Raw genomic sequence first — 20,047 nt, forward strand, 5'->3', positions numbered from 1 at the left:
AGTAAATGTATGAATAGAAAAAAAAACTGATCTGTAGGAGAAACTCTATATTTTGTCAATAAAAATAACATTTGAAATCTGATAAATCAGTCCCTAAAATAAAGAAGGCCTTTTATTGGCCTGTTTTCATGCATGATGTTTAATTCACATTCCTAAAAACAGCAAACTATTTGTACAAATTATTTTTCCATGTCTGGAAAATAACTCGTACTATCAAAGGAACATATTTCACAGTATCTTACTTGATTTTTTTTTGCCATAGAAATGTCTTTTTAATTTATTGTACTTCTGAAAGTAATATATTCTTAATGCAATGCTGAGCTCACCTTTTGTCAGTTGATAACCTAGTTAATAAATCATTCCCCCTGAGAGCATGAGATGAGCAAAGAAATGTATTCTATGGGGTGCTACATTTGACATGGCTTTGAGTGCCGAAGGCTTAATAAATATTTGTCAGAGCATGTTAAGAAGAGAAAAAATGTTTTATTTTAAAAGTTAACTTCCCTCAGAAAGATGTGCTTTAACATTATTTACTAAAACTTGAATTTTTCTAATACTTTTATCAAACCAAGCTCGACCAAACATCCACGATTTTAACTTATTTATCAATAAAATAACTCGAAAAGAGTTGGGTTGGGAAAAAACTTGAGAAAATTGAGTGAACAAAAAAAGTTTTTTTTCCATGAAAAATTCTAGCTTTTGCCCGAAAAACCCTGACCAAAAAAATTGTGGTTTAGTACATGTCAACAGACATTCTGAGGAATGGTTAGATATGTTGATATGTCCCTTCTGTGTGGATTAATAAGATATTCTTCTAATATGCCATATTAAATGGTACAAAATAATTTTTTTGCAATTACCCTAAAAAGCCCAGCTACTTTGTTGAACAACTCTTGGAATCCCTGGTTTTCTATGCTAGTCTGGATTTTGTACATTAACTAAAGGGTGCTGGATGTCCCTTGTTTAGAGCATGCAACGGTAGAATGCTCACTCAAGTAGCATATTAAGTCACTTGATTCATCTGCTTACTAAGGGTTCTCACACCCCTGTTTACCTGTTGTCATTTATTAATAGGATGGAATGAGAGTTCAGGTATTGTGTCACTAGGATATCAACCATTCCATGTTAAAGTGTTTAACCTGATGTTTATGCAGCTATCTTTAGCTAAGGGCAGATTCGGGGAGATTTAGTCGCCTGACGACTAATCGCCTCTTCTGCGGGGCTACAATCTCCCCGAACTGCCTTCCGCCTGCTTGAATGAGAAAATGCCAGCGCAATGCACTCGCGGTGCTTGATTTCCGAAATTGCCCGAAGTTTCCTCTTGAGGCATTGCGCTGGTGTTTTCTCATTCAAGCAGGCGGAAAGCAGGAAGAAGGCACTAAATCTCCCCGAATCTGCCCGTCTGCCCCTACCCTTAATAAAAAAGAAAGCATTCTACTTAATATCTGAAATATCTAAATGTCTCACATCTTCTCAAAATTGAGTAAAACAGAATTTTATTATCAAAAATTATTTTGCAAGTGTGACTATGTATTTTCAGTTTAGAAAAACTTGACTCAGAATACATAGGGGTATATTTATCAAAGAGTGAAGTTAATAGTGAAGTTCCGCCACTAGAGTGAAATTCCGCCACTTCCCATTCATTTTTATAGGCGTATTTATCAAAGGGTGAACTTTCACTTTTACCCATTGATAAATACGCCTTTCAAAATCCCATAGAAATGAATTGAGAGCTGCGGAATTTCACTCTAGTGGCGGAACTTCACTCTTTGATAAATTTACCCCATAGAGTGATGAATGGCTAGTTCAGCATAAAAAAAGAAAACTAGTCAAACTTTCTTTATTATGGGTAAATCCAAGCAGATTGTGGTAGTCAAGTAGCTAAGTAGGTTGCTCAAACACTTGTAAAACATATAAAATTGCACCTATTGTTAGATAAAGCTATTGCAGAGGTACTAGGTTCCTTTACTTCATGTGGCACACTTGGGGGCTGATTCATTAAGGGTCGAATATCGAGTGTTAATTAACCCTCGATATTCCACTAGGAATTGAAATCCTTCGACTTCGAATATCGAAGTCGAAGGATTTAGCGCAAATACTGTGGTCGTACGATTGAAGGATTATTCTTTCGATCGAACGATTAAATCCTTCGAATCGAACGATTCGAAGGATTTTAATCCAACGATCGAAGGAATATCCTTTGATCAAAAAAACTTAGGAAAGCCTATGGGGACCTTCCCCATAGGCTAACATTGACTTCGGTAGCTTCTAGCTGCCGAAGTAGGGGGTCGAAGTTTTTTTTAAAGAGACAGTACGTCGACTATCGAATGGTCGAATAGTCGAACGATTTTTAGTTCGAATCCTTCGATTCGAAGTCGAAGTCGTAGTCGAAGGAGCCCATTCGATGGTCGAAGTAGCCCAAAAAATACTTCGAAATTCGAAGTTTTTTTACTTCGAATCCTTCACTCGAATTTAGTGAATCGGCCCCTTAGTGTATTGCTCTGTATTTATAGGAAATTTTTTTTAAAAAAAAGTTGATATTTGCTTAATTTGCTTGAAGGTATGTGTCATATATTGAAAGTAAACGACCTGTTTAAAACCAGTTTTTTAAAAAAATTACATCAATTAAAAAGGGGATATTTTTGTGAAATGTTCTTCATTCTTAACCAGAGTATACCATTTTTCTTTTGGTGTAAGAGCCCTTGCATTTTTATTTACTGTAACTATGCAGGCAGGTGTGTTCCTGAGCCTCAAGTCCTAACAGGAGTGTTGCGCTAGTGATATGTCTAGCATATACTGTAATTACATTGTTATAGGCTCGTAGCAGAAATCAGGTGAAACAAATAATGGCTTTGTGGTTGAGTTTAGGGTAGGATCACATATAGCACCATGTTCTTTATTGCAGAAGAATTGTTTTAGTGAATACAGCCAGGGGACATAAAGAATGGTGTCTTTGTGAAAACTTAAACATTAAAATGTCTTTTCAGGTAAGCTTTTTTAAATACCAAAGGGGAGGCTACACATTGAGCCTGTTTTTTTAGTATTTTACTACTGGACCTACAGTCTACATGTGGCACAATGTGCTCTAAATGTCTAAGCTAATGAGTTGGTTATTAGTTAGATGGATTTTGGACTACTCAGACACACAGGTTTTTTTCTTTTAAAATAAACTTAACGTATATATAAGAGCTCTTACATGGGAGTGTTTTTGCCGGTGTAACATAAGTTTGAAATGCAGTAATTGCAAAAATCAATTAAGTAATTGATTCTATTCTGCCTGTTTTTACACATGTGAATTCAGTACTGCATTTTATTCCAGTTAGGTTTCATTGCTTTTTTTTAAATGCAACATGCTGCATGGGACATAACCGGGGGCCACATGGGACATAACTGTTCAGTGAATTTCCAACTGATCCTTAGCATGCAGGTCACATTCAAAAGCAAACAGTTATAACCCATGTGCCCCCCCCCCTCAAGTCACTGATAACCTGGTAACTAATCAGTGGAATCCAAGAAAGCTGCAAAGCAGGAAGTAGTGTTCTTGCTGTTATGTTAGACATTCAGTCACTCCAGCCTTTATAAATTAAATTTTGGCCTAACTAACAATATTTAAAACATTTTTTATTTTGCACAGCCTATCTATTTACTCGGGTTTTTATTTCAATACTGAACAGTTCCTTTAAAACGTAAGCGTTGGAAGTGGGTCAAAGGGGGCAGCATCGATTGAGAAGCCTAATTTCCAGGTTAAAACACAGAAATTAGGCTCTTATAGTTACAGGAGGCTGCTTTTTGCCATCCCTTGTAACTGGACACTCACTGCCATCTGAGGCAAGGTTCTCATCTTGCCTCATGGCAGGACTGGCCCTGATATGCACTATATATAATGTGTTTTGAAACACACAAAAACACATGTGTTTAAGAGCCCTTTAAATGCAAACATTTTAGTTAGCAAGGATATAAAAATGCCAAATAAAGATAATGGAAATAGTTATGCATACAAGGGTTGAAGGGTTTACAAAAATGTAAATAAATGCCAGAGCAGGGTAATGTAATATGACCATTCACTTGGTGCATCCAATGAGGTACTTTTCAAACTATCATGAAATTATAAAAAAAGCAAGGAATATTATAAAATGTGCACCTGCATATTAGGGTAAATGGACATGATTTAAAAAAAAGATTGAAATACAATAGAAATCTCATTTGCATACCCTTTCTAATTTTTTAACTTGTAGCTCTGGTTTAGCATTCCCCTGCCTCGTGACCTTGTGGTAGAAAAGTTTGCCAATGGATTTATTGACAGAGAAAAGAGTAAATGCCATCTTGGAAACCTGCAGAATGTAGCATTTGTACAGTCTATACAGTTTGCCAAAACAGTAACTTCATCCATTATTTTCTTGTCAGTAATGCTTTAAACTACAGTTTTGGCACAATTTTGAAGCATGCCCTTTTTCAGGATGATGGTTGCCTGGGCTCAGAAGACTGTTGGTATAATAAAGTGTCACCATAGTGACTGAACACTTCCTCATAAGTATTTCACTGTAAAAGCAGTCTTCGAGATGCACCTTTGTAGTGCCTTTCTGGGGAAGGGAACTTGTAAATAGAATGGTCCAAGTTATTGTGTTAATGCAGATTTTTGTCACAAGAGAATGAATAGTGCTCAGGGGCCGTGTTTGTGTATCAATGGTTGTTTTAATTGCACTTTACACGAAGGATCTCAATGAAAATGGAATTGCAATTCCCAAAACTCTGTGGGGGCTTAGTTTAAGATGCTTTAGAAAATAAGGGATATTAAGGGCTGGCATTGATGGGTTAACAGATTATAGCATTTCTAACCAAAAAGTGGTTAATTTATTTCCTGTTAATATAAAGTAATAGTTTTATATTGATACATTTGGGAAATGTTTCCATTTTTTTTTCAATTTGTATGAATTTAATAAAGAAAATAAACATCACGTTTTTCTCACAAAGAATCTAACAATAAAAAATGTTTATTTTATATATTCAAATAAGATTTAAATTGAATATGTCTTTCTGGCACACAGGCACTAGTTCTTTTTATAGTCATTGTGTACTATTATTCAGACTCTTTAAGCTTTGTGTGCATAGTGGTGGGTGGGTCAGGGCAGGTACTTCATTATGAGCGTTACAATATCTTCTGTGCACTGGTGTCTGAACTTGTGTGTGCACAAGTGAGTAGCTTAAAGGAAATACAAGCGCAACTGCAAACTGATTGATGTCTGGAAATTGCACTTTGCGCATAGCGCTGTGAACATAATGGATTCCTAGTTGTGTGCATATACAGTAGCATCCCTTCAACAGCAGCCTTTTCTCCCTAATGTGCCTTGCAAATGTATATGGAAAATTGATGACCTTTATTTTTCCTTATTTGATACAGTATTTGATAACGTATCTTCCCCTTTAAGCATATAAATGTACCTGTACAGAGGAAGACGGACATTTCCTAGGTTATCCCTGAATTATACATATGGAAAATATTACTCTAATATGGAATGTTGGCTTTACACTCTTCAATCCAGAAATAGTTTTTAGGGTTGGGGCAGATGGGCAGATTCAGGGAGATTTAGTCGCCTGTCGACTAATCGCCTCTTCTGTGGGGCGACAATCTCCCCTAACTGCCTTCTTCCTGCCTTTCGACCTGCTTGAATGAGAAAACGCCAGCGCAATGCACTCGTGGCTCTTCGATTTCTGAAATCGCCTAAAGTTACTTAGGAGCGGTGTGGCAATTGGTACAAATAAACGCAGGCTTAAATGTGTAAACCAGTGAAGGAAAGCAATGCAATGATAGTGTGTGTTCCCTTTCTAAAGAATATCAGTATCTAAATAATATCAGTATTAAAGGTTAGTTAATGGCATATTGTCTGAAAGAAATCTAGAACAGTGATTTTTTTTCCCTTATCTCTTCCTTGCCGTATTATACAGTTCTAATATCTTTAGCTCTGAAGACTCCAGATATAAGCAGTGACAATTTATCTTCGTGTTACACAGAAAATTTGAAAGCATCCAGTGCTGATAAAACTTATTCACAAATACCTATGCTATATTTGAATGCTGCACACTGTGAGTTTCAGTGTTTCCCTTTGCCCCAGTCAGGAAAGGCTGGAATTCTACTTTCTTTTTATTTTTATTGAAAAGTACTTTATGTTTAGCCTTCATTTGTGATAGCCTGTACTGAAGCCTTGCAAATGTAACAGTTTTTAAAAATAAAGCAAAAATGCAAAAAATGCGTCCTGTTAAAATACAATTAGGACGTTTATATGACTGCACAAAAAATCAGATTAATGTGACGATAGCTCCTGATCTTAAGGTTTCCTCTTTCTGCCTCATCACCCTTGAGAATAAAAGATTTCATGGATTAAGCTTTAGATGAATGTTCCCTTACATGGTTTGATCTTGGCTTTGCTATCAAAATAAAGTAAATTTCACAGGCACAGTATTGCATTATGTCTGCTATGCACTCCCTGGGGCCATATAATAAGAGGAGAGAGATCATAGGTAAATTGTGTGGCATATTTAAGTAATTGACTGTCAGGGATGAGGAGTATGAGGGGACTGCCAAGGATTAAAATTAAATACTGACTATAGTTATTCATAATGTAGAGGTGTTGATCACCTGTATTCACCCTCCTCCCCTCGTAGCAGCGATTTGTCTTCCAAGTAATGTTGCTTGAGGCCGTGTTCTCTTTTTACATCATTACAGGACCACCCCTGATCAACATGCAAGGCAGCTTTAGGTTACACAAACCTATAACATTTGAGATTGTCAGATACTGAAATCATTGAATAATCCAATGGTTTGAGTTAAGCAAACTTGATACCATTGTTAGCAGAAACAGTGCCCTGGTTTGGTATTTACTTGAGGCAACCAACAAGGCTATAATAAAAAGCATTTCTAATGCATATGGACTTACAATGCATTCATAGTATCAGGGAGTGGGCATGATATTGGGAACCTAAATGGGTTGGACTGTCATATCGGTGCACTGATGGCCAATTGATGCATGATCAGAACATTCAGCTCAATTTGGCAAGTCTCTGTGTTCTGCTTCAGTGGAAAATATTATTGGAGGCACACTGAGTGACTGCTAAATATCTAGTGCTTTGACTTTTCCAGCCTGTCTGATTTGTATAGTTATACAAAGCAGTATTAGTTTCTGTGTCTGGCTTTGGGGACTTTTAATAACCTGATATCTTGTATTTTTACAAAATTATCTCTGATTCTAGTAGTTAGTATTGGGCCATCCACCAGTAACCAGTGTTACCAGTGTGGCTTGGTTGAGGAACTGAGTAAGCAGAGTGTGTCAGCCTTTTAGAATTCCTGACCATCCGTATACCTGCTTGTCTAGAAAACCAGTTTCATTATTCTGAAGATTAAAAGGGTTCTTGAGAACAGGACTAATCCCTGATTCTAAATGATTCTAAATTTACTGCTGGTTTCTTTTTAAAACATATGTTTTGAGTCATCCTAGTAGTATATATATAATGCACAGGACTGGTGTAACTAATCGACTGGTACACCATCTATATGTATGCTGTAAACTTCACCTAAGCAATTTGTTGAAATCCAAGTATGTAGTTCTACTCATCAAATCACGCACATTGGCCAGTAGAACTTTTACTGATTTTACTGATGGGTGCCCCAGTGGTGAACGGTATTGCAATGCACAGCCACAGGTGGATAAAACTTGGCAGGAGTTTGCCGAGCTTGGGAATTTAATATTATTGTGGCCTAAATGCAATGGTATCTATTATGGTTAATTGCTCACCTGCTTACACATCTTGAGCCTTTATCGACAAAAGAATGATACAGGTATATTATTGGTCAGTGACTTAAATTGTCTTTTACTATGACAATATTTTTTAAGTCAGGAATCTTGGGAGTGGTATTGTAGGAACAGCTGGAAAGCCATTATGGCAATCCTACATTGATAGATGCACAGTCCACTTGTCAACAAAATATAATTAAGTATTAATGGAAGCTTTAGGGTAAGGCCACACTGGGCGTTTTGGGGAGATTTGGTCGCCTTGCAGCTAATCGCCTCGTCTTTGTGGCGACCAATCTCACCAAATGGTCTCCCTCACTCTGCGCCGGCTAAAATGAAAAAACGCTGGCGCTAATCACTCACGTCGGTTCGTTTTCTGAAGTTGCCCGGGAAACTTCAGGCGACTTCGGAAAATGAATCGCCGCATGTGATTAGCGCCGGCGTTTTTTTAAACGCCGCAGAGTGAGGGAAGGAGTTTGGGGAGATTAGTCACCGCAAAGATGAGGCGATTAGTCGCCAGGCGACCAAATCTCCCCAAAACGCCCAGTGTGGCCTTACCCTTAGAATGTAGGAACAGGACACACCGGCACAACATGGGTAATTTCAGCAGGTAAAACCTTGCTCGTTTATTGCGGATGCAACGTTTCGGGGCGTGACCCCTTTCTCAAGCTTACCCTTAGAATGCTCATAATTCATGACGCTGGGGCTGCAGGGTACTACCCTTTGCAATTTACCTACAGGTTGACTAAATATTAACTAGGATTTATGGACAAGCTAAATGGCCAACATAACAAGGAAGTTAATTATATGTGTGTGTGTGATTCTGTGATGCAATGCTGTCTATGTACCTTTGCTGATAAGATATTTTCCCTAAACAAAGAACTGCTGCTGTTTTCAAAGGTTAATGTATTTAACCAAGCACGACTATAGACTGCAACCGAAATAAAACAGCAATTTTTTATCATAAAGTTGACTGTATGATCAGAGCGACTTTTCAGTTGCCATGATATGATATATGAAATTCTGAGATAAAAATAATTAGTTAACAACCATTTTTTAAAATTTAGTAGCCAAGAAAATTAAATTATCATCAGTGGCGAAATGCAAGAAAGGAAATGAAGTCTCATTGGCTATGCCCTAGCTAGGTCCAGGGGAAATGCATGTAAGAAAGCAAACCATTTTACTAATCTTCTGTATTTTGTGTCCATTTGATTTTTTTTGTATTATTTTCCTGGCTTTTTGTTTTTGGTGTCTGTTTTGACTCTTTAATTGCCAATTGACCATTTTATATATGTAGGAACGTTTAATACTGCTTATGACTGCAATATGTCTGGAATAAGGGGTGGAGCAGTATCAATGGTTACAAGTCATTAGAAAAAAAATTTATAAGCTCCTTTATTCAATGGAGCAATGTGTGCCATCTTAGAAAAACATTTTTTTAAACCATTAAGCCCTTTATTAACTCTGATTGTATTAATTTTTCTTAGACTGGTTTGTGGGGTGTTCAAGTTCTTTGGCACTGTGCTCTAACATCCCCCAGCATAGAATTATGTTTGACTGCAAAAGCACATTCCCTTTGTTTGTAGATGACCTCTAATAGTGAGCTCAGCTGCCAAAGAATTATTAGGAGCTATTATCTGCTGCCTCAAGCACTTAAAAAATCAGCTACATTTGCTGTCTTATATGTATCTAAGGCAGAACATACCCTATTTAACGCATTTATTTTGTACAATTTATTTTGGGATTACTTTATGCTTATTTATAATTATTGAAACAACCAAGTATTTGCATTCTGTGCACCAACTGAAATACCATATCATGCACAATGCTTGTGGCAAGCAAGCGTGGGGTGTTACAGCTATTTTGTGCTGTTGCGCATACCCATGCTATATTTGTACTCACTGATGCTAATACTTTGCAGAGTCAGAATGGGGATTTGTTTGCATATTACACGTTTAATAATTGTGTAGGAACACACAAATGCCCCAACAGGCAAAGTATGGCTTTGATTATGTTTCACAAAGGGGTTGAACTTGTATATATATTTCACGTTTGCAAACATATATGCAGTTTATGCATTTAATGCCTATACATAGTAAAATATACTGTGAGGATGTTTATGTGAAATTAAAGTTTAATTAGTGAACCAGCGCCTGCCATTGTGTACTAGAGAATGTGTCTTGAGCCAGTAAGTTGGCATAGCTGTGTTTACAGTTTTGATAGTAGCAAAGTTGACCTTCAGGTTCTATAATACATTGCACCTTTATTTAGAATATCAGTTGATAACACCTTGCCTATGTACACAGTCCTGACAAATATATTTGCCACAGATCACCATCTTTTTGTTTGCCTGCCATTATATATGCAGGTAAAAGCCATTAATAAGACTGCCAATTCCCTTTCTACTGGGCACGTTCGTTTGTGGTCTGATATTATCCTGCCTAATCATTGGCTATAAATTACTTTTTCCCTATTTCTTTAAGGGCTGAAATACTCAGGAGATTTTGAGAGTCTGTTTTTATCTGACCTACAAATGAAATTTTGTCGCATGGTGTGTTTTGTTTATGTTTACATCCAACATTCAGTGTATTCAATGTCTGTCAGACAATCGGATTTTATTTTGTTGGATGTGAATGCAGCATTTAGCATTCCCTTTCAACAACTGTGTCATGTCTGATGGCAAAGCTTCCATGTAGTCGATTTTTCTATCAGTCCCATTATTTTTGGACCTCAGCGACTACATTCGACTTACATAGTAACATAGTAACATAGTAAGTAAGGTTGAAAAAAGACACATGTCCATCGAGTTCAACCTTTTTTTTTTTTTTTTTTTTTATTAACTACCTATCTGCCAGTTGATCCAGAGGAAGGCAAAAAAAACCCATCTGAAGCCTCTCCAATTTGCCTTAGAGGGGGAAAAATTCCTTCCTGACTCCAAAATGGCAATCGGACTAGTCCCTGGATCAACTTGGACTATGAGCTATTTCCCATAACCCTGTATTCCCTTACTTGCTAAAAAGCCATCCAACCCCTTCTTAAAGCTATCTAATGTATCAGCCAGTACAACTGATTCAGGGAGAGAATTCCACATCTTCACAGCTCTCACTGTAAAAAACCCCTTCCGAATATTTAGGCGGAACCTCTTTTCTTCTAATCGGAATGGGTGACCTCGTGTCAGCTGGAAAGACCTACTGGTAAATAAAGCATTAGAGAGATTATTATATGATCCCCTTATATATTTATACATAGTCATCATATCACCCCTTAAGCGCCTCTTCTCCAGCGTGAACTTTTCCAATTTGGCCAGTCTTTCCTCATAGCTAAGATTTTCAATACCTTTTACCAGCTTAGTTGCCCTTCTCTGTACCCTCTCTAATACAATAATGTCCTGTTTGAGTGATGGAGACCAAAACTGTACGGCATATTCTAGATAGGGCCTTACAAGTGCTCTATACAGTGGGAGAATGACCCCCTCCTCCCGTGACTCTATGCCCCTTTTAATACAGCTCAAGACCTTATTTGCCCTTGATGCTGCGGACTGGCATTGCTTGCTACAGCCAAGTTTATCATCTACAAGGACTCCAAGGTCCTTTTCCATAATGGATTTGCCTAGTGCAGTCCCATTAAGGGTATAAGTGGCTTGGATATTTTTACATCCCAGGTGCATGACTTTACATTTATCAACATTGAATCTCATTTGCCACTTAGCTGCCCAGTGGACCCAATACTGAGCACTGGGGGACCCCACTAAGAACTTTACTCCAAGTAGAGAATGTCCCATTAACAACCACCCTCTGTACCCGATCCTGTAGCCAGTTTCCTATCCACGTGCAAACGACTTGTTTGATGTGTTCTGTCGACCCAACACCTTCCTTCAGAGGCACCAGTGTGGTTTAGCCTTTACACTACCTGTGTGTTTATTGAATGTAAAAACTTTATTGTGTGTAAATATTTATAACAATTTTGTGATAAATGAGCATTAATGTAGTGAATGACTTAACAATTAATTCACAAATAGTAAGACATTTTCAGGTTTGGGCCGCTCCCAACTGACGCTGGCCCTGAAGGTGGTGGAGGGGTGATTGGGGGCCCTGAAATTGGTGGAGGGGAGTTGGGGGCCCTGATGTGGCAGCCCCGGTGGGCCTGGACCCCCTCCCCATTCTGACACTGAACATTTTATTCTATTGCTTTTAAAGTTATAAGGGATGATATACTAACATAAGTGCTGTTGTTATTGTTCTGCTAACATGTGCTAACCTAGCACATATTTCTGCTAAGTTAGCTCCACAAAGTTTATAAACTCACATATATGTAATATTTAACATGAAAATACCTTTGCAATATCTTAGCTGGTATTATGATTTAACAGTAGTGCTATTAGTACTGTGATACTGTAACATTACTATTTTGTTGTGGCATGTGATGTCAAATAAGGATAGCGAAAAGGATATCCAAGCTCGATTAGAGGTCGAGTGCACCTTGGAGGTCCCTAATATAAGAAATATGTGTTCTGTATAAAATGAGGCCACACGTCTTCAGTTGCAAGACTCCTGTTACATATAAATAATGTATTAAGTTTGTCTAAATCTAGCAAATATTCGGAGAAAATGTCATGTATTACTGCGGAGTGCTGGCTAGCAATATTAAGTTATTTTAAAGTAGGTTTCACATGTAACAGAGTAATACACTGGTGTATGTGTCTCAGAGTGTTCGAAATCTATATGTTGCAGCCTGAATGAAAGTGACTCTAGTTGTTCTTCAAGTTTCAGTCCTGAGGACAAGCCTGTTGTTGTCCAGGCAAGCAGCTTTTCATGAGAGGAACATTGGCAGTTGGAAGCTAGGGGAGTGTCTCTATTTAAATCCCTTTTTGAAAATAAACTGCAAGTGCATTGTAGGATTGTTTGCAGTAAATCACTTGCCTGGGGTACATTTTATTTTCTCTTCCTGTCAGTCATGGTATTTGGCTTTTTTTTTTAAAATATGGCTTATTTGCCTGTTGTTTCTGAGGCTTAATCTAAACACATTAAAGGGTAAATATTCACCTTTATTCGTTATGCTTTATCAAGCAGTTTAAAAAGGGTTTCTACATAAAATGTTTCCTGACCATTTTTAAGGGGGTTGCTCAACTTCCAAACATTTTTTTTTTCAGTTTAGCAGTTATCAGATTGTTTACCAGAAATAAAGATTTTTTCACAGTTTTTCCAAAATTTGAGTATATTTAATATTCTTTGTCTTTGTTGTTTCAGTCTAGCAACTCGGTAATCCAGGTGCAGATTCTGACACTGTTACAATTTTGCAACATTTAGTTGAAACATTTCTCTGCAGCATCTCTGGAGTACTAGCAACTATTGTATCAATAATGAAACTCTGAGAGTCTGCTCAGCAGGAACAAACATGTATCAACTAAATGTTTCAATTTAGAACTGTTGAAAGAGTTGGTGACCCCCCTCCCAGAGCTATTTTAGAAAGACAAGAAAGGTAAAAAATTAAACATATTGCTTCCCCTGGGATCAACAGCTGGCTACACAAGCCAACTGCACAAATTTCAGATGTTGTATACTTTGACCATGTATATATGTGATGCACTGTTGTGTGTGCATTTCAGTGGAACTTGGATGCATTTACATCCGCATTTTAGCATCAAAGTTATGTCTGTGCCTGGTTCCAGGTTCCTTTGATGTGTCTATTGATGAAGGCCAATGTGGGAACCCTAGAACTACTGCTGTCTTTGATGTGACAGTAGGGCCAATGTTCCACTGCTCGTAAACAGTACTTTTATTTCAAACAGGATTTTTTGTGTTCTGAGGAAAACTCAAATTACCAACACAAGCTGAAATATTTAGTTTTTTAGTGAAATCTAGGTTGTATTGCCTTAATAACTGAGGCCCTATCCTTGCCATTAATATGTTCAACATATCAAACATATCAAGCCCATGCCACAATCCAAGCAGTTGCTCTAATTGTATTCAATCCAAGCCCATGTGCATAGGCAAAGTGCACTAATGCAGGAAGAATGATTGGATTGCAAGAGATGTGTGACTTTTTGCTTTCAGGTCAGCTAGTTACCCACCACACATGCTGATGGGTAACAGCTGACTATATGTTACATTTTGAGAGATCATCTGAAATTTTAGCCATTGTTTTAATTAAAATGGTCATGGTAGTCTGCAGATGCAATAGAAAATTATAACATTAGCTGCCCACATTAATTTATAAACATGTCTGCTTAAATATAAATGCAGATAGCAATAGTGCAATTACAAATTATAAATCCAGTTGTCCTTTTCTAGTACAAAGCCCAGTGCAGAGTTATTCTTTTCCATCTAAATGTTTATACACAATGCCCAGAATCCCTATCTAATTAAACCTATCCATGCTGCAGGCACTGGAATACCAGCAGCCAAGATCAGAATATTACTCAGATGCTGTCATTTAACCCATCCCTTGCCAGACATATACAAATGTCTTGTACTTGCCAAATATGGTATTTAATGCAGTAGTAAACATCATAAGTAAGTATAGGAGCAGTGCAATGCATATATATATATATATATATATATATATATATATATGTGTGTGTGTGTGTATATATATATATATATATATATATATATATATAGTGAATAAAGTACCCCCTCTTGTAAAATATAAGGATATTATAAGTTACCGAGGAGTTTCATGACCATATAAAAACACGAGGCCGAAGGCCGAGTGTTTTTATACAGGTCATGGAACTCCGAGGTAACTTCTAATATCCTCATATTTTACAACTGGGGGTACTTTATTTATTATAATACACAAATTTTAGTGAGTCATATGACAGAAATGACATCACTACTCACCGTTTATAACTGATGACATCACTACTCACCGTTTATAAGGATATAATTTACAGGATATTCATGGCTTTTGTGTATTATATATATATATATATATATATATACACTTTTTAGATAAACGTAATATACACCTATATATAGCTAAAGTTTGATAGAGCTAACGTGGAATGCATTCTTTTCTATTTTCTGTTTGTTTAGCTTTTAGGAAGAAAAGAATATCCCATATATAGTGAGTGTGGTGCTCCTTCTTTATATTTCTGTTGGTGAGACCAAGGTAAAGGCTCAGCTCAGTTCCAAGTAACAATTACACAAGACCAATTTATTATGCTGTCATGTGCAAATAGAAGGACTGTTGTTTAATTAATGAGTGCTTCTATATGAAATCAAAATGGCAGCCAAGAGCTAATTGAAGCACAAATATAAAAGATATCTGCACAGAGTACCAAAGTCTTTGATCTTTGCTACAAACCTGTATGTAAATATGTTATTGTTGTAGTTTGTGGGTGTACATGTTGCAGTGCAAATATGTGGGCCCTTAGTTACCTCAAGGTTAAACATATTAAAAGATTAAACAGGAGTTGCAAAACTGAAAATATTTCTGGTTTTTTTTTGTCTCTAATTTATTTTAGTTCATTTGCTTAAGCTTAAGCTGTACTGATGCATGTTAAGCATGTTAATTTCCAGTCCAAATGTTACTTGGCTTAACACCTTTGAAATACTATGCTTTGGCAAGGTCCTTTCTGTTTTGTATAGACTGTTTTGCGGTAATGTATGTATGGAGCTCTCTAACTAATGTTTCCTTACTCCCTGGTCAGGAAAAAGTATTGTTATATTTAAAGCAAGTCTAACATTCTTGTAATGTGGAATATAGTGTATATTATATTTGACTGTTACAAACTGATTAATAGGTAACATAATTGAGAAAGAAACTCTGGTGGATATTGCCATCTTCTGAGCGCAGTTAGTGGGTTTTTATTTTGTTCCTTGGCCACCTGTTTTCCCACCTGTGGCATAACTTATTGGCCACCAGTAAAAGTTCTTGTGCAGAGTGCCTGTGCAATGGGAGCTCACTACTTCAGTGCCTCTTACCATAGCTATGAGAGGAATGCCATGTAACTAGTGAGTGGCTTGTAAGAGGTCACCAGAAGGGACATGCTATAAATCTGACGTGACAGCTGCTTATGTGGGTTACACAGGCAACCAGTCTGGTATCAGGCAGCAGCTGCAATATCCTAGTGAAGTAGCGAGTGCTCAGGGGAGCAGTGACCACATGCTGTAGATGCACAATAATCCATCCCTGCAAGAGACTTTTAGAAACAAAATGACTGCAGATTAGCAGGAGGCTCTCATTTATTGCTAGACCTCAGGACCTTTAACTGCAGTCGATGGGCACTCTCTAAAATACAGAGTCAGTTAAAAGGGTTATAAACTTTTTTATGGACTTTTTTACCCTTAAATGTTTGCTACTGAATATTTCCAAAAACATAGGTAAGGATTATAAATTCCACTAGGGGATTTTTTGTCTTAGAACTGTAAAAGAATTGTGGAATATGATGTGCAAAAATAACCTATAATAATACAAAATAATAATGAAAACTCCCAAACAAACAAAAAATATTGTGCTACAAATACAAATGAAGTTCTATCCAAATTATTTTAATTGTATTGTACTGAATCTTAAGGATCCAACTGTAATTGTAGCAACAAAATGGCTTTAATTTCTGGTTAAAAGGGCAAGTCTGGGATCTCAGAGTGTGAAACTGCTTCCTGCTTTGCATATGGGTTTTGTGTATGCTGTGAAAAGCTTCCACTTAGAAGTTTTGTTTGTGATCTTCTCTAGAATGTTGCTAAATTTTGTCTCTCCCCCAGCCCAGGGTAGGAGATCTCCTTGAAGTTATAATGGTCAGGGGTGATTGCTGCTATTTTTATTAAAATCGAGGAAACACTCATAATAACATGGATTTTAATAGCAATTACAATTGCAAATAACCTTAAAGCAAGTTTATCATTTTTAATCAATGTGTATTGGAAAAACAGTTTTTGAATGAAGACAGGGCTGGAACTAGGGGTAAGCAACAGAAGCACATGCCTTGGGTGAAATTATGGTGCAGCACTAGGTTTCAAGGCACATTCTGGGATTTGTAATCCAGCAACAGTTAAAGTGCCCCACTTTGGTCATAACTAGCATTGAGTGTCTGTGCCCTCAGTTATACATTTATTAGGACAAATACAATTTTAGAATAATCTTCCTTTACGGACTGTTATTTTTCTCTGTGTGTACCATCATATATTTTGCTTATTTAATGCTTATGTCACATGAGCAGTAGATTTGTGGCCAGCTTCAAGCAGCAGTTACCTTCTTGTGGGATGTATCATTTTAGCAGCCATTTAGCAGTACATTTTTACTATACAGAAAAGTATAGTATTGGGAACAAACATTATACATACACACTGTTAAAAAAAAATTACACACACACACACATATATATATATATATATATATATATATATATATATATATATATATACACACACACATACACATACCCAGGAACAAATGCTTTCGCCATGGAAAAGATGAGTGGGAGATTGTGAAAACAGGAAACACATTTGTCTGCTGATTAGAATGATGTGCACTGGTAAAATGGCTTGTGTCCAGCAATAACTTTCTCGTTCCCTCGTGTTTTGTAATGCGGTATGTGCCCTTGTGCCGGCGACGCTGTCACACCAGTGCTTCAGCCAACACAAATAAAATGTGTTTGTGTATACTATTTGGTGACTGCAAGATAGATCTGTTGTGTAGAGTTATGAAAATGCACATGCTGGGCTGCTCTTCTGCTGGTCAGTTGATTCCTTGATATTTATCAGCAGCTATTATTTAATTCTGCCTTTAAATGCAGAAGACACAGGGGATCATAACAGGCCTAAGGGCAGAATCATGTTTTATTACTGATTAAAAGAAAACAGGTGCAACAATAAACACATTTTCAAAGCTAACATATGTTTCCATTAAACAGATCTATTTATCTAACTCTTTACCTTTACTAGAAATATGTAATTTTGTGCTAACTTTGTAGTGCTATAACAGTGAAAACATTTTTTTTAGTTATGTTATAGTAATAATACAACAGTTTTAAAGGGCCAAACATTACTTTTTTTTACAGTACAGTACATTACAGATAAAATGACATACAGTCCAGATTGCATAGTTTGACTCAAGCATGGCAGTACAGTCCATGGATGGATCATTTATTAGAAATAGTATCTATCTGATATCATAAAACATTATGATGTCATATGATAAAGGTGAAGGTAAAGTTATTTTACAAACATGATGTGCTATGGTGCAAACCACACAGGCTATTGTCAGCTTTCAAACTTATCCTGGAAACATAGGAGATATCCTGCACATACAATTATGAGATGAGAAATTATTGGACTGACCAATTGCATTCATTATGTAAATAGCACAGATTGTGGCGTTTGTGTGGTCCACAGCAAGTTTAGTGAGTTTCTCTCTAGAGAACAGAATATCTGCCATGGCAAATAAAACAAAATAAAGACGCTGTCTCTGAACAATGGATATGTAATTATCAGAACAGGAATGTGCTGTTGTTACTTTGAAGGCTGACCAAGCTTTTCAGCATTCCGTGCCCTTCAAAAAAAAATTCAAGCATCCATTAGAGGAAATAAACATTACAACAGTTTCTTTTCAGGTGCATGCTCCACTGTATAGATTACCACATTAACATCCAGAGCTGGCTGCTCGTTAACAGTCTCATTAAGTGTACAATTATTCAGAGTCTAGAGAGTAATTTTATATTTTTATTAGCTAGTAATGGTAACTATATTGTTATCCCTAGGATACACACACACATTTGAAAGGGAAGGGTTTTTCACTGGCATTGTTCTTCCTAACCATATACTGGTGTGTTGATTCTCCATATATCTTAACTGATTATTGATATATAGCCTCTTACAAAAGTCATGAAAGCAGATAGGCGGCACTCTGGATAAAATAAAAGAGCATTTATTCCAACAGTTAGAGGATCAACATGGCCTCTTACAAAAGTCACTGTAAAACTTTCCAGTCTATGATTTGTGGGGGATATTTACTGGAAATACACACATGTGGAGTAATGGCACAAGAAGTGATCTGGAGGTTCTCATCACTCTGGTGTTTTGGAGGTTTGGGGAAAAAATAAAAAATGCCTCTCCATTACCTTTGAATTGAAAGCACACAGCGCACATACGGGAGGTAATTATCATTAAAAAATTCTGAGTGAAGTTTTTTAGCAAGGGTTGCCTTCATAAAACTGCACAGAGTGGTGATTAATGTAACCACAATCTATAAATTGCTTAATTGAAAAGTTAGTGCAGATAGCATGTAATTAAAATCAGTTTATAGACTGCATTACCACATCTGTAGTTGAAGAAAATCTGATTTGTGCTTTAGGTGAAACAGAAAAAAAATATTGAAACAAAAATATTGAAATGAAAAATATTTTGGTTAAGCATGTCTGAGAAATAGCAGCCTCTTTGATAGGGTCATCTATAAAAATAAGATGATAACCAAGTTAAAGGGATACTCCCTTCATATCTTCCTGCAGTTAAGCCAGATAACTGTGAGTAATACATTTTACTTGTGGCAATCTTAATGATATTCTATGGAAGGTCTTTTTTGGGACATTTGTCAAAAATCTTCTAAAATGAAGCAACCCTTTACAATACATAGTAATGTGTTTATTTTCCTGTTTTACAGATGGTGTCCATAGCGTCACAGCACATTGTACCCTACGAGTGACCATCATAACGGATGACATGCTAACCAATAGTATCACGGTGCGTTTGGAAAATATGTCACAAGAGAAATTTCTGTCCCCTCTCCTGTCGCTGTTTGTGGAAGGAGTTGCAACTGTTTTATCTACCACTAAAGATGGCATCTTTGTATTTAATATTCAAAATGACACAGATGTCAACTCCAATATACTAAATGTAACTTTTTCTGCCCTACTTCCTGGAGGAGTCCGGAATAAGTTCTTCCACTCTGAGGATCTCCAAGAACAGATCTATCTTAACAGAACCCTTTTAACCATGATCTCAACACAGCGAGTGCTGCCTTTTGATGACAACATATGTCTGAGAGAACCTTGTGAAAATTACATGAAGTGTGTATCTGTTTTAAAATTCGACAGCTCATCACCATTTATAAGTTCCAACACTGTACTGTTTCGCCCCATCCACCCCATCAATGGCTTGAGATGTCGGTGCCCTCCTGGATTTACTGGAGACTATTGTGAAACTGAGATTGACCTGTGCTACTCCAATCCCTGTGGCAAAAATGGACTTTGTCGAAGCAGAGAAGGTGGATATTCTTGTGAGTGCCATGAAGAATATACAGGTATGTCAAACCCTTTTTATCTT

General features: G+C 36.9%; 1 protein-coding gene across 5 annotated transcripts in view; it reads left to right on the forward strand.

The window, feature by feature from the left end:
- The window catches only part of celsr1.L (cadherin EGF LAG seven-pass G-type receptor 1 L homeolog), a 114,784-nt gene that overhangs the window by 31,660 nt on the left and 63,077 nt on the right, over positions 1-20,047 (forward strand). For all 5 annotated transcript variants that reach the window (XM_041586442.1, XM_041586444.1, XM_041586445.1 and 2 more), the window contains exon 2: positions 19,386-20,024. In XM_041586442.1, coding sequence (XP_041442376.1) covers positions 19,386-20,024 — 639 coding nt within the window. The remainder of the gene's footprint in view (positions 1-19,385; positions 20,025-20,047) is intronic.

This window comes from Xenopus laevis, chromosome 3L, assembly GCF_017654675.1.
Source record: "Xenopus laevis strain J_2021 chromosome 3L, Xenopus_laevis_v10.1, whole genome shotgun sequence".
NCBI lineage: Eukaryota > Metazoa > Chordata > Amphibia > Anura > Pipidae > Xenopus > Xenopus laevis.